General features: G+C 48.5%; 1 protein-coding gene across 1 annotated transcript in view; it reads right to left on the bottom strand.

Annotated features, from left to right (window-relative positions):
* slco1c1 (solute carrier organic anion transporter family, member 1C1) overlaps positions 1 to 15,388 on the bottom strand; it is a 105,087-nt gene that overhangs the window by 24,533 nt on the left and 65,166 nt on the right. Inside the window, exon 9 of the mRNA XM_072241240.1 lies at positions 12,648 to 12,812. Coding sequence (XP_072097341.1) covers positions 12,648 to 12,812 — 165 coding nt within the window. The remainder of the gene's footprint in view (positions 1 to 12,647; positions 12,813 to 15,388) is intronic.

Here is a 15,388-nt window from a genome sequence, read left to right as displayed (position 1 = left end):
TGGAAAAATCATTTTAATGAATTCTTACAAGATTATGTCAAGAAAAATTAAAACTTGCAAGTATAAAAATCTTGGCTGGTGAATACTGAACAAGCCCTATATTGAAGCTCTATCTTTTGGTTGAGATATTAAATATTAAGGCCATGTGTGAGGTCTGGGTGGATGCAAAAAAGATCCTATAGCACTTCAAAACTTCCATTATCTTGGGAAATGTTATTTATACACATACACACAAATTACATATTATAGCCTCAGATACACAACATTCACAAGAGGAACAAGTTACACAAAATTTTACAAGAGGAAACAAAAACAATTAGAACAAAAAAAAATGTCCATTGTGGAGCAAACTGGGAACAGTGTTGCTATACTGTGTGCGGCATGGTGCTACAGTGTTCGGTGCAGCGCTTTACAGTGGCAGCTGTAAGATCAGGGCTCGATTCCCACCGCAGTCTGTAAGGAATTTGTCCATTTTCCCGTGTGACTGTGAGAGTCCTCCAGGTACTCTGGGTTTTTCCCCACACTCCAAAAAAAAACCACATGGTTAAGGTTAGTGAGCTGTGCACATGCACACCAGAAGTGTGGTGACACGTGTGGGTTCACAACAAATACTTGCTGATTTGATTGACGCAGACAACACATTCCACTGTATGTTTTGATGAACATATGGCAAATAAAGCTAATCATTTGCTCTGTAGATGGTTGAAGGGACGTAGCTATGTTTGACCTTGGTGGTGTAGGGTTTTGGCTGCGTACCTCCTCCCTGATGGCAGCTGTGAGAAGGTGGCATGGAATGAATTTGCGGGAATCTTTGATGATACTTGTTGCCTTCTGGAGGCAGCACCTCATGTAGATGCTGTGGATGGTCTGAAGGAATGTGTCTGTGATGTACTGGGCTGAGTGTTCGTCACTTGGTAAGCTCCTAGATTGCTGAACTGGACCATGACTCTTTCATTTGCCTCTTACCTCATTTACGTGGATTGCTTAGTGATGATCTCAGGAGGTATTTTTTCCTCTCACTCACAGCTGCACCCCTTCTTTTTCACTGCCCTAGTGCAGGGATGGAAAGCTGTATTAACCCTGATTCTATGCATCATTCAGTTCCCAGGCCTACATCCTCAGACAGCTGTTATAAATCTTCACTCCTCTCTAATTCTAGCCAACCTCATACTGCTCGCTACACTGTCCCTCCTGCGTGGGAGCACTTGGCCAGATCATCCTGAATTCAGCCCACTGACTGGACTATCCAACCCAGTCCTGGTCTAGGTCGCTCCCCCAAAAGACTGAATGAGTTGAGCAGTCCTCACCCTCCCTCCCCACTTTCATCCTCACCAACCAAGGAGCATCACCTAGAGCAAAGCAGGCTCCAAATACCACATAGCAGAGAGAGATATTTAAAAACTACATGAATATATTGAAGCAAGCAAGAAAAAATGCTTTGTATTCAGTACTGAGCTCTGAAGTAATCAGCAAGGAGAGCATTTATTGTCTGTCACCAACTGCCCTTGGGAAGGTGGCGATGAGCTGTTACCTTACTCAGTTACAATATTCCAACACTGTTAGACAAAGATCCCCAGGATTTCAATTCAGTGATGGAGCACCAGTGATACATTCCCAAGCCAGAATGATACACTACCTGGAGGTGAACCTGCAGGCTGTGATGCCTGACTGCTTATTCTTTTCCATACAAGGTGCCTGAGCTGCTGAGTTCCTCCAGCATTTTGTGTGTTATTTTGGATTTCCAGCATCTGCGGACCTTCTTGTGTTTGTGATCATCTCTAAACCTCTTTATCTTTATCTCTGGTTATAAGGACTTCTGTTATGAGGAAAAGTTTACAACTGTATAATTTATTAGATGGAGAGGAGAATAGGGAACATCAGAATAGGGAAAAAATGCAATCTAAGTAAATTTGTCTGTGAAATGATTGTTGGTGGTAGACAGCATAGTTTGAGTACCTCAGAAACTACTGATCTCATGGGATCTTCACACAGAATGATGAACGGGTCTGTGGGTGAAAATGCCTTGCTAATGAGAGAAGTCAGAGAAGAATGGTCAGACTGGTTCAAGCTGACGGGAAGGCGACCACACCTTACAGCAGTAGTGTGCAGAAGAGCATCTCCGAATACACAACACATTGAGCATTGATGTGGGATGGGCTGCAGCAGCAGAAGTCCATGAACAAACACTCAGGGACCATTTTATCAGGGGGAAGGAGGTACCGAATAAAGTGGCCACTGGGTATATTTGCACTTTATCCACTTCTGTAAGGTACATCCTCAGCCTTCTCCACTCCCACTCCAAGGAAAACACACCTAAATCGATCGATACTCTTTATAACACAATCCATTCAAGACAACATCCTGGTGAATCTACTCTGCACCCTCTCCGTAGCAATCATGTCCTCACTATACAGAGGCAACCAAAACTGCATCCAATACTCTAACTGGAAGCGATTAATGAAGGCAAATTTTAAAACGACTCCCTTGAGCGACACAGATAGCACTGTTCCCTCCATGCATCACTCCCACAGCTCTGGCTGGTACAACACGCACTTATTTCAGCTGTATGCTTTCCGCTTTATTTGTCCTTGTAACAGCCCCAGATTTTATTGTTCACATCCAAAGCACAAAACCCAGCCAGTCACATTTATGTTACTGCACTGTCATCTACTGTTCAACACTGGTACCTATCTGTCCAGATGGCCTTCTGTCTTTCTTGTTTGAGTACCGTATTACAGAAATTAATGTGTAGGATTTGAAAAGTCAAAATTGATTTACAACCATAGATTTAAAACTCCAAAATCCAATTAAAAATACATTTCACTTAACAGTAATTTATTATTAAGCATTCCGACAGGCTGCATCACTGTATGGGGGTGGGGGGGAGGGGCTATTGCACGGGACTGAAAGAAGCTGCAGGAGGTTGTAAATCTAGTCAGCGCCATCTTGGGTACTAGCCTACAAATTATCCAGGACTTCATCAGGGAGTGGTGTCTCAGAAAGCCAGCGTCCATTATTAAGGACCTCCAGCACCCAGGGCATGCCCTTTTCTCACTGTTACCATCCGGTAGGAGGTACAGAAGCCTGAAGACACACACTCAGTGATTCAGGAACAGCTTCTTCCCCTCCCTCATCCGATTCCTAAATGGAAATTGAACCCATGAACACTACCTCACTTTTTAAGTATATATATTTCTGTTTTTGCACCATTTTAATCTATTCAATATACATATACTGTAAATGATTTTCTTTTTCTTTTTTTTTCTTCGTGGAACTGCTACTGCTAAGTTAACAAATTTCACGACACGTGCTGGTGATAATAAGTCTGATACTGACAATAGCTGCAGCACTTTGGTCCTTGGGAAATTTAAGCTACACCACTATATTTAACTGTTAAGGATATGGATTTGCTTAAATATTCTTACTTTCCCAAAATTGTTTATTCAAGTTTATTGTCATTCAACCGTATACATCCATACCACCAAATAACTAAGGTAAACAACAGTTCATACAACTCACACACAACACAAAGTAATGTTACCACAAAAATTTAACAAATAAAAAAATATATTCCATAAGATTAACATTTGGCATAAGGTGCATTTACAATACAAGTCAGAAAGTAAACCGTATAACAGCTACTGATGCTTCATAAGTGATGAGACCCGGGTGGTGGCCTGGCACTCAGTAGTCTCACAGCCTGGAGGAAGAAGCTGGTTCCCATCCTAGCAGACCTTGTCCTAATGGTATGTTATATCTTGTCTGATGGTAGGGGTCAAAGAGATTGTGGGACAGATGGGAGAGAGCCTCGAGATCCTCCTGATACATCTCGGATGTGTGGAGGAGAGACCCCAATTATCCTCTCAGCAGTCCGCACAATGCTTTGTAGGGTCTTGCATTCAGACTAGGATTAGTTGGGCTCATCTCTAATAATGATGTGACCTGCTGTCAAAGTAGACCGTCTTGCAGCATGGAGTGCTCGTAACAACTTGGAGCATAATGCTATTAAGATGGTGGAAATGAGGATTGGCTTCCGCTGACAACCCCTACCTGCCTCCCCTTGGAAATTAATGGTGAGGCTATCTGTGGTCAAGTAATTTAAATCCTTGGGGACTACCATTGCCAACACATTGAAGTGGGACAAGCACGTTATGCTCATTACTAGGAAGGCCCAGCAGAGGTCATCCTTCCTACACCAACTTAGAAAACTTAACATCTTAGGGTGTACCCTGACAAATTATTACACAGCCACCAGCAGGAGTGTTGTGAACACCTTTATCACCGTTTGGTTTCCCACCACCTCCTCCCTCCAAGTTAGGTTGCAGAAAGTGGTTCACTCAGCGGAGAGGATCATTGGCTGTCAGCAACCAGAATTAAAAGACCTGCTCTTCACCAAAGCAAGAAAGAGTGTTGGAAAAATGGCTGCTAGCTCCACCCACCCTAGCAGTCACCTATTCCTCAAACTGTGATCAGGGAGCCACTACAATTCCATCACCACCAGAGCTACACGTCCTCTTCGAAGTGTCTTTCCTGTAGGTATCCAGCTTCTCAACAAAACTCAGGGGTAATACCCTAACTATCCCTGTACAATATCTGTTAAATGGCCTTTCCTGCTCTCCTTATTCTGTTGGTAATTATGTGGTCTGTTCATATATGTTAACATTGATTTTAAGTTTTATTTATTGGTATTTGTGCTAATTGATGTTTACTCATGGCTGTCTGCATTACTGTCCTGTAAATTATTGGTTGCCATTGTGTTGTCTGCTATGGTATTGTCCTTGTGTTTTTATGCTCAGCACTGTACCACAATCAATTCTGGTACGTTTTACATAAAGGCAATAAGGGATTTTAATTCCGAATTCCCATACCAGTCAGTGATGCAACTAGTCAGGACACTCTCACTAGTGCTGCTATAAAAATTGTCAGGGGGCTTGCATACTTCAATCGCTCTGTCACTTTGCTTTGTTTCAAGCCACAGCTCCTCATGTTATTTTGTGAAATAAAGCAAGTTCTTGTGTCAGGTACCATTTTTGATGGTGTGGAAGCAAGGAAGTGGAGTATCTGGAAAACAGTATTACTTTAAAATTAGTAGCTGTGTCTCATTTTACTGGCCACTGAGAATGTGTAAAGCATTCATCAGCATCTTGATATTGTGAAATTACAGCAGTATTGTTTAATTCACAATTTTCTGTCAGTAGAGCAACATATACTATGTGATAAAATTACTGCAAGTATTCATAGGAGGTAGCACAGAGCTGGTTCAGAGCTGTTTATTGAGAGCATAGGATAACCGTGTACTGACAAGTTTGAAGCACTGTTATGAGGTCATAAGATATAGGAGCAGAATTAGGCCATTTGGTTCATTGAGTATGCTCTGCCATTTCATCATGGTTGATCCAATTTTCCTCTTAGACTGTGGTAAACCATGTATATATCTTGTAACTGAGTTACCTGTCAGGACACACCCCTCTGCTGACTGCCCCTGTGGCTCCTCCCACAGAATCCTGTATAAAGGTGTTCGCCTTGCCCCTCCCCCTCAGTCCAGGGGCAGACACTCACTGTGGAGGTCGTATTGTACAGTGAATAAAAGCCTTTCAGTATTTTACCAAATCTCAGTCTTTTGGAGTAATTGAAGGTGCTTCAATTTTATTCGCTGTACGTTTTAAACCATGGAACAGGCCCTGAGACCAGAAAAATTAGACCTCGATCCGCAAATGCCTGACGCTGGAAACGCTTTCGAAGTCTGGCTGGTCTGCTTCGAAGCGTATCTAGAGGAGATTGAAGCGACTGACCCCGTAGCGAAGCGCAGAGTTCTACTCTCCAGGGTCAGTCCACGGGTTTATTCACTGATCAGAGACCAGCAGCACGATGAATGCACTCAAAAGACAATACCTGCGGCTGATAAACAGCGTCTATGCTCGGCATCGCTTAGCGACACGGCAACAACGGTCCGGGGAATCGAGTGCTGAGTTTGTCCGGGCCCTACAGACACTAGTGCGGGCCTGCAATTGCCAGGAGCTGACGGCGGCGCAGCATGCAGAACTCCTAGTGAGAGACGCCTTCGTCACGGGGACCAGGTCAGCGTACGTCGCCAGTGGCTGCTGGAAAAAGCCGATCTTACCCTAAGTTCGGCGATCGAGCTGGCTGATACGTTGGAGGCCACTCTGCATAACTCCGAGGCTCTCCAGGCACGCGATCCCCCGATGGCCTTGTGGGCGCCGCAGACCCCGCAAACTGCTGGTGAATCGACCTCGGCTGCAGCCAGTCGTGAGTCTGCGAAGTGCTACTTCTGCGGACTGGAGAAGCACCCCTGGAAACGCTGTGCGGCCCGACAAGCTACCTGTTCCAGCTGCGGAAAGAAGGGCCACTTCGCCAAGGTCTGTAAGTCAAAACCGCGAGCGGGATCGAGCAGCGCCGTGTGCGAGACGTGGGGGTCGCCATCTTCCCTGCACACTGCCACCACGTGCGAGACATGGGGGCCGCCATCTTCCCTGCACGCCGCCACCACGTGCGAGACATGGGGGTGGCCATCTTGATCGGCACCACCTCCCACCGCCTACGACCAACGGGTGCTCACGGGCCACCCCACCACGTCGGACCAAGACAGCGACCCCACCCTGGCTTCCGTGACTCTCGACCAAAGCGCTCCCCACCAGCTTGCAAGGTCAATGATGGACATCCTGGTGGAGGGGTGCAGGACAAGCTGCCTGTTTGACACAGGCAGCACAGAGAGTTTTATCCACCCGGCCACGGTGCAGCATTGTGGACTCATGATACGGCCGGTAAGTCAGAGGGTCACCATGGCCTCCGGGTCGCATACAACAGACATCCGGGGGGGTTGTGTAGCGACGCTAGTGGTGCAGGGCACAGAATATCGGGACTTTAAGTTACTGGTCTTGCCTCAACTGTGTGCCCCTGTGCTGTTGGGGTTGGACTTCCAGAGCCACCTGAAAAGCGTGACAATGAAGTATCATGGGCCCCTCCCGCCAATTACTGTCATAAATCCCATTTTGTAGAGGTATGTCACGTACCCCGCTACTGACCACACACACACACCAACCCGCGCATCCCACCCAACATCATGCCAACTGCCACACTACCGACACCACTTGCGGCCTCTCCACCCTTAGGATCCCTCCCCCACTGCTGTTCGCCAACCTGACCCCCGACTGTAAACCTGTGGCAACTAAAAGCAGGAGGTACAGCACGGGGGACAGAGCTTTCATTAAGTCGGAGGTGCAGCGGCTGCTCAGGGAGGGGGTCATTGAGGCAAGTACAAGTCCTTGGAGGGCGCAGGTGGTGGTTGTTTGGAACGGGGAGAAGAATAGGATGGTCGTGGACTATAGCCAGACCATCAATAGGTTCACGCAGCTCGACGCGTACCCTCTACCCCGCATCGCGGATATGGTCAATCAGATAGCACAGTACAAGGTGTACTCGACCATAGACCTAAAATCCGCTTACCATCAGCTCCCCATCCGCCGGGAGGACCGCCCTTACACTGCCTTCGAGGCGGACGGCAGGCTTTATCAATTCCTGTGCGTCCCTTTTGGTGTCACGAATGGTGTATCTGTCTTCCAGAGGACAATGGACCGGATGGTGGACCAGTGCCAACTGAAGGCCACGTTCCCATATCTGGATAACATCACCATCTGCGGTCACGACCAGCAGGATCACGACAACAACCTCCAAAAATTTCTCCAAGCGGCCAAATCTTTCAACCTCACCTATAACAAGGACAAGTGTGTATTTGGGACCACCCGACTTGCTATCCTTGGGTGTGTCGTAGAAATGGAGTCATTGGCCCTGACCCCGACCGTATGCGCCCCTTGTTGGAACTCCCTCTTCCCAATACCCTCAGAGCCCTCAAAAGTTGCCTGGGCTTCTTTTCATATTACGCCCAATGGGTCTCTAACTATGCAGACAAGGCCCGCCCCCTGGTCAAGTCCACCACATTCCCCCTCTCTGCCCAGGCCCACGCGGCCTTCAACCGCATAAAAGGGGACATTGCCAAAGCAGCAATGCATGCGGTGGATGAGGCCATTCCCTTCCAAGTAGAGAGTGACGCCTCCGACTTTGCGCTAGCTGCTACCCTCAACCAGGCAGGAAGACCAGTGGCGTTCTTCTCCCGTACCCTTCAAGGCCCTGAAATTCGGCGCTCTGCGGTAGAGAAAGAGGCCCAGGCCATAGTGGAAGCTATAAGGCACTGGAGGCACTATCTTGCCGGCAAAAGGTTCACCCTGCTAACTGACCAGCGCTCAGTCGCATTCATGTTTAATAATCAGCAGCGGAGCAAAATCAAAAATGATAAAATTCTGAGGTGGAGAATCGAACTCTCCACCCACAACTATGACATCATGTACAGGCCTGGGAAGCTCAACGAGCCCTCCGATGCCCTATCCCGGGGAACATGCGCCAGCGCGCAGATCGACCGGCTATACGCCCTACATGTAGACCTTTGCCACCCGGGAGTCACCTGGCTTTTCCAATTCGTGAAAGCCCGGAACCTGTCTTACTCCCTTGAGGAGATCAGGATGATGACCAGGGACTGCCAAGTCTGTGTAGAGTGCAAACCGCACTTCTACTGACCCGAAAAGGCACAACTCATCAAGGCCACCCGCCCCTTTGAGCAACTGAGTGTTGACTTTAAGGGCCCCCTTCCCTCCACCGACCGCAATCTGTACTTTCTTAACGTAATTGACGAGTACTTGTGGTTCCCCTTCGCCATCCCCTGCCCCGACACCACTACCACGTCAGTTATAAAAGCCCTGCGCAAGCTTTTCACTGTTCGGATGCCCATGCTATATCCACAGTGACAGAGGGTCCTCGTTTATGAGTGACGAGCTGCGCCAATATCTACTGGCTAGGGGAATTGCAACCAGTAGGACCACGAGCTATAATCCCCGGGGGAATGGACAGGTAGAGAAGGAGAATGGCACAGTGTGGAAAGCCACACTCTTAGCCCTCAGGTCAAAGGGACTGCCGGTCTCCTGCTGGCAGGAGGTCCTTCCCGAGGCACTCCACTCCATCCGCTCCCTGTTATGCACGTCCACCAATGTTACCCCTCACGAGCGGCTCTTTTCATTTCCTAGAAAGTCGACCACTGGAACCACCCTACCAACTTGGCTGATGTCCCCGGGGCCAGTGCTGCTCCGGAAACATGCGTGGAGCAATAAATACTCCCCGATGGTCGAGAGGGTTCACTTACTTCATGCGAATCCCCAGTATGCCTACGTGGTTTTACCTGATGGACGGGAGGACACGGTCTCCATCCGCGACCTGGCGCCCGCAGGAGCTCCGGGCCCCTACCCTGAACACTCCATGGTGACCATTGACCCCGTACCCACCAATGTGTGTACCTACGAGACACCGTGCACCCCAAACCCTATACAGACACCACACGACACTCCCATACCGGGCGCGACGCACACGCAAGAGGGATTACCGACGCCTAACGTGCTGGCACCTGAAGTCAGGCCGGAGCCAGCACAACCGCCATCGCCGGTGCTACGTAGATCACAGCGACGGACTCGACCGCCTGATAGACTTAACCTGTAAATATACTTGTAAATATTGTCAGTCACTTCACTGCGGGACTCTTTTTGAAAAAAAGGAGGGGTGAGTGTGGTAAACCATGTATGTATGTTGTAACTCGGTTAGCTGTCTGGACGCACCCGTCTGCTGACTGCCCCTGTGGCTCCTCCCACAGAGTCCTGTATAAAGGTGTTTGCCTTGCCCCTCCCCCTCAGTCCGGGGGCAGACACTCACTGTGGAGGTTGTATTGTACAGCGAATAAAAGCCTTTCAGTATTTTACCAAACCTCAGTCTTTTGGAATAATTGAAGGCGCTTCATAGCCCCAATCTCTTGCCTTCTCATGCCTGGACCAATCAAGAATCCATCAACCTCTGCCTTAAATATACATAAATACCTGGCCTCCACAACAGCCTGTGGCAAAGAATTCCACAGATTCACCACTCTGGCTAAAGACATTCCTCCTCATTTCCATTCTAAAAGGACACCACTATTCTATGTCCTCTGGTTGCAGGCTTTCCCATCAGAAGAAACATCCCCTCCACATCCACTCTATCAAGGCTTTTCACTGTTTTTAAAAAATTTATTCATTTACAGGATGGGGGCATCACCAGCTAAGCCAGCAATTATTGCCCATCCCTAGTTGCCCTTGAGAAGGTGGTGATGAGCTGCCTTCTTGAACCACTGCAGTCCCAGAGGTGTAGGTACACCCACAGTGCTGTCGGGGAGGGAATTCCATGATTTTGACCCAGCGACAATGAAAGAATGGCAATATGTTTCCAAGTTAGGATGGTGAGTGACTTGCAGGGGGATTTCCAAGTGACAGTGTTCCCAGGTATCTGCTGTTCTCGTCCTTCTAGATGGTAGTAGTCATGGTTCTGGAAGGTGCTGCCTTAAGAACTTGCAGTGCATCTTGTAGATAGTACACAGTGCTGAAACTGTTCATAGATGGTGGAGGGATTGGATGCTTGTGGAAGGGGCTTCCTTGTACTGGATGGTGCCAGGCTTCTTAAGTGTTGATAGAGCTACACTCATCCAGATGAGTATTCCATTACACTCCTGACCTGAGCTTTGTAGACGGTGGACAGGCTTGGGGAGTCAGGAGGAGAGTTACACGCCACAGGATTCCTAGCCTTTGACCTGTTCTGGTAGCCACAGTGTTTATAGGGCTAGACCAGTTCAGTTTCCTGTCAAAGGTAACCCCCAGGATGTTGATAGTAGGGAATTCGGTGATGGTGATGCCGCTGAATATCAAGAGACAATGGTCAGAGCCTCTCTTGTCAGAGATGGTCATTGCCTAGCACTTGCATGGCTTGAATATTGCTTGCCACTTGTCAGCCCAAGCCGGGATATTGTCCAGGTCCTGCTGCAGTTGGGTATGAACTGCTTCACTATCTGAGGAGGCATGAATGGAGCAGAACATTGTGCAGTCATCTGTGAACATCCCCACTTCTGACCTGATGATGGAAGAAAGGTCATTGCAATTGCAGCTGAAGATGGTTGGTCCTAGGACACTTCCCTGAGGAACTCCTGCAGTGATGCCCTGAGAAGGAGATGATTGACCTCCAACCACCACAACCATTGTCGTTTGTGTCAGGTAAGACTCCAACCAGAGGAGGGTTTTCCCCCTAATTCCCATTGACTCCATTTTAGCTAGGGCACCTTGAGGCCATATTCAGTCAAATGCTGCCTTGATGTCGAGGACCATCACTCTCACCTCACCTCTGGTATTTAGCTCTTTGGTCCATGTTTGGGCCAAGGAGGTGATGAGGTCAGGAGCTGAGAGGCCTTGACAGAACCCAAACTGGGCATTTGTAAGCAATTTATTGCCGAGTAGGTGCTGCATAATAGCACTGTGATGACCCTTTCCATTATCTTGCTGATGATTGAGAGTAGGCTGATCGGGCAGTAATTAGCTGGGTTGGACTTGTCCTGTTTCTTGTGTACAGGACACACCTGGGCAATTTTCCACATTGCTGAGTAGATGCCAGTGTTGCAGCTGTACTGGAGCAGCTTAGCTAGTGGCATAGCAAGTTCTAAATCTTCAGGACTATTGTCGGGATTTGGTCTGGGCCCATAGCTTTCGCAGTAGCCAGTGCTTTTGGCCATTTCCTGATATCATGCAGAGTGAATTGGATTGGCTGCATACTGACACCCGGGATGCTGGGGACTTCTGCAGGAGGCTCAGCTGGATCATCTACTCCGAATTTCTGACTGAAAGTTGTTGTAAATGTCTCAGCCTGATCTTTTGCACAGGTGTGCTGGGCTCCTCTATCACCGAGGATGGGGATATTTGTGGAGCCTCCTCCTCCGGTGAGTAGTTTGATTGTCCACCACCATTCACAGCTGGATGTGACAGGACCACAGAGCTTAGACCTGATCTACTGGTTGTGGGACCCCTTAGCTCTGTCTATTGCTTGCTGCTTATGTTCTTTGGCATGCAAGCAGTCCTGTATTGTGGCTTCACAGGGTGACGCCTCATACTGAGGTATGCCTGGTGTTGTTCTCGGCATGACCTCCTGTACTCCTCATTGAACTAGGGTTGATCTCCTGGCCTGGTGGTAATGGTAGAGTGGAGGATATGCCGGGCCATGAGGTTACAGATTGTAGTGGAGTACAAGTCTGCTGCTGCTGATGGCCCACAGCACCTCATAGATGCCCAGACTTGGGCTGCTAGATCTGTTCGATATCTATCCCATTTATCATGATGGTAGTGCCACACAACGCAGTGGAGGGCTTCTTCAATGTGGAGACAGGATTTAGTCTCCACAAATACTGTGTGGTGGTCACTTCTACCAATGCTGTCGTGGACAGTTGCTTCCATGGCAGACAGGTTGGTGAGAATGAGGTCAAGTGTAGTTTTCCCTTTTGTTGGCTCCCTCACCATCTGCTGTAGTCCCAGACTAGTAGCTCTGTCCAGTAGGGCCTGACCAGCTCAGTCTGTGGTGGTACTATCAAGCCATTCTTGGTGATGGACATTGAAGTCCCCCACCCAGAGTACATTCTGTGCTCTTGCCACCCTCAACACCTCCTCCAAGTGCTGCTCAACATGGAGAAGTTCTACACAGTGAAAAGCAAACTAATTTTTCATTAGCCATGAAAAAAAGATACAAACCGATTATGAAGTTGGACTTTGATGACGACTGTCCGTAGTGTTGCTCAATAAACTTGGCTTTAAAGGTTATCAAACCAACTATGGAGTTGATTTGCAGGACCATCGACAACAAATACAGGACAAAGATACGGTTGGTAATCAGTGATTTTATTGATGAAGTAAAACCTGGCAAAAAGACAAAATATAAATGTTAGTATAATGATGCTTAGTTTTAACATATTCTATGCATTTCAGAAACAAATGCTCTACATATTATTTGCCTATGCCCATTTTTAAACTTGCTGACAAACATGTCAGTTCAGACAAGAAGGGAAGTTATCCTGTGCCTAAATCCCATTTCCTGAGTTGCATCTGTTCTGGAGCAGTGCGTTCCTTAAACATTCATTATTATTGGGAAGCACTGAGGAAACTAGGTTGGAAATCTTTTGAGCTTAGAAAAATGAGAAGCAAAGAAACAAACATAGGGAATTTTCGATGGGCTCAATGGGGTTAATGCAGAGTTGATGACTGGGCTGTTTAGAATCAGTGATCACAAAATAAAGGGGTCAGCCACTCAAGATGGGGATGTGAACAAACTTCTTCATGCAATGGAGGCAATTCTCCTTCCACAATGAACATGAAGGCTCAGTCACTGAGAATATTTAAGACAGATTAATAGGTTAGTATTTTGTGAAAGGTTATTAATCTGTGAACCCTGGAGACTGAAGACAGCTGTCCTGGGATTGGAAGCCTGTGTACGAGCACAGGTGGGTGGGAGGAAGGGGCTTGGTTTGCTGCTGTGGCTTTGTTAATAGTTCAGTTTTGGTTTGTTTTACTGAGCAATGGGGGTATGCTACATTGGTGCCTGTACACTTGCTGGCTGTCCCCATTGGGTTGTGTTGGGTGTTAATGCAAACAATGCATTTCACTATATGTGTCGATGGTACATGTGATAAGCAAATGAATCTGTATTTAAAAAGGCTTTGGTCAGAAATGGGGTCAATAGGTATGGAGTTATTGGAGAAATGTGGTATTGAGGTAAAAGATCAGCTATGACAGCATAGAAAGGCAGTGGAGGCATGAGAAATCCTCTATTCTTTGAACCTTTAGGCAGGAAACAAAGGCATTTTGTTTTCTTTTGTAGAACACCCATTTAGGAATTTTTCTTTGAAGTAAAAGAACCTTACCTTAAATAGGTTGGACCTCCACACTAAACTTGAAAGTTCAGATGTGGAGAGGATGTTCCCTTCCGCAGGATAATCTGGAATTAGGGGCCACTATTTAAATACAAGGGTTCATCTGGTTAAGGGTGAAATTAGTAGGTCATTGGAAGTCTTAAAAGGCAGTGGAAACAGGACATCATTTTTACAGCAAAATTGGAGAGATTATTGATATGTAAAATTTACAGTGGGTTAGCAACAATATGGAGTTAAGATTATCATCATATTGGTGACGATTCTATTAAATGTTGGAGCACGATTGATGAGCCAAGTGGTAGGTGGGTGAGTATATATTTTTAATATATAATTTTTTTATATATATACACACACACAAATATACATACACACATGCACACACACACATATATATATACATACACATACACACACACACATATATATATATATATATATACATACACACAACTTTTCCTTTAAGGGACAGTGTGATGGAGGAACAGTCGCAGCAGGAGGAGGAGCGAGAGCCTCTGGAGAGCGCTGAGTGCTGGGAAGCAGCTCAGGTGAGTGTGCTTTAAAAAAAGAGCATGTGGAGGGCAACTGAAGGGTTAAACAGAGTGTTGATTAGTTGATTAGAGGGAATGAGTACTTGAGATGATTGGCAGGGACAAATAAAAGGAGGGGTAACTAAAACAGAGTGGCCAGGCTGCATGGGAGGGGGGGAAGAGGGAGGGAGGAAGGGAGGGGGGGAAAGGGAGGGGGGGAAAGGGAGGGGGGGAAGGGAGGGGGGGAAGGGGAGGGGGGAAGGGGAGGGGGGAAGGGGAGGGGGGAAGGGGAGGGGGGAAGGGGAGGGGGGAAGGGGAGGGAGGGGGAAGGGGGGAAGGGGGGAAGGGAGGGAGGGGGAAGGGGGAAAGGGAGGGAGGGGGAAGGGGGAAAGGGAGGGAGGGGGAAGGGGGAAAGGGAGGGAGGGGGGAAGGGGGAAAGGGAGGGAGGGGGGAAGGGGGAAAGGGAGGGAGGGGGGAAGGGGGAAAGGGAGGGAGTGGGGAGGGGGGGAAGGGAGGGAGTGGGGAAGGGGGGAAGGGAGGGAGTGGGGAAGGGGGGAAAGGGAGGGAGGGGGGAAGGGGGGAAGAGAGGGAGGGGGGAAGGGGGGAGGGAGGGGGGAGGGGGGAAGGGGGGAGGGAGGGGGAAGGGGGGAGGGAGGGGGAAGGGGGGAGGGAGGGGGAAGGGGGGAGGGAGGGGGGAAGGGGGGAGGGAGGGGGGAAGGGGGGAAAGGGAGGGAGGGGGGAAAGGGAGGGGAAAGGGAGGGAGGGGGGAAAGGGAGGGGAAAGGGAGGGAGGGGGAGGGGGGGAAAGGGAGGGAGGGGGAGGGGGGGAAAGGGAGGGAGGGGGAGGGGGGGAAAGGGAGGGAGGGGGGGAAAGTGAGGGAGGGGGGGAAAGGGAGGGAGGGGGAGGGGGGGAGGGGGGAAGGGAGGGAGGGGAGGGGGGGAGGGGGGAAGGGAGGGAGGGGGGAAGGGGGAAAGGGAGGGAGGGGGGAAGGGGGAAAGGGAGGGAGGGGGGAAGGGGGAAAGGGAGGGAGGGGGGAAGG

Source organism: Mobula birostris, chromosome 23, assembly GCF_030028105.1.
Source record: "Mobula birostris isolate sMobBir1 chromosome 23, sMobBir1.hap1, whole genome shotgun sequence".
NCBI classification, from domain to species: Eukaryota; Metazoa; Chordata; class Chondrichthyes; order Myliobatiformes; family Myliobatidae; genus Mobula; species Mobula birostris.
Note: the sequence above shows the minus strand (reverse complement) of the source record. Positions and strands in the feature narration are given on the sequence as shown.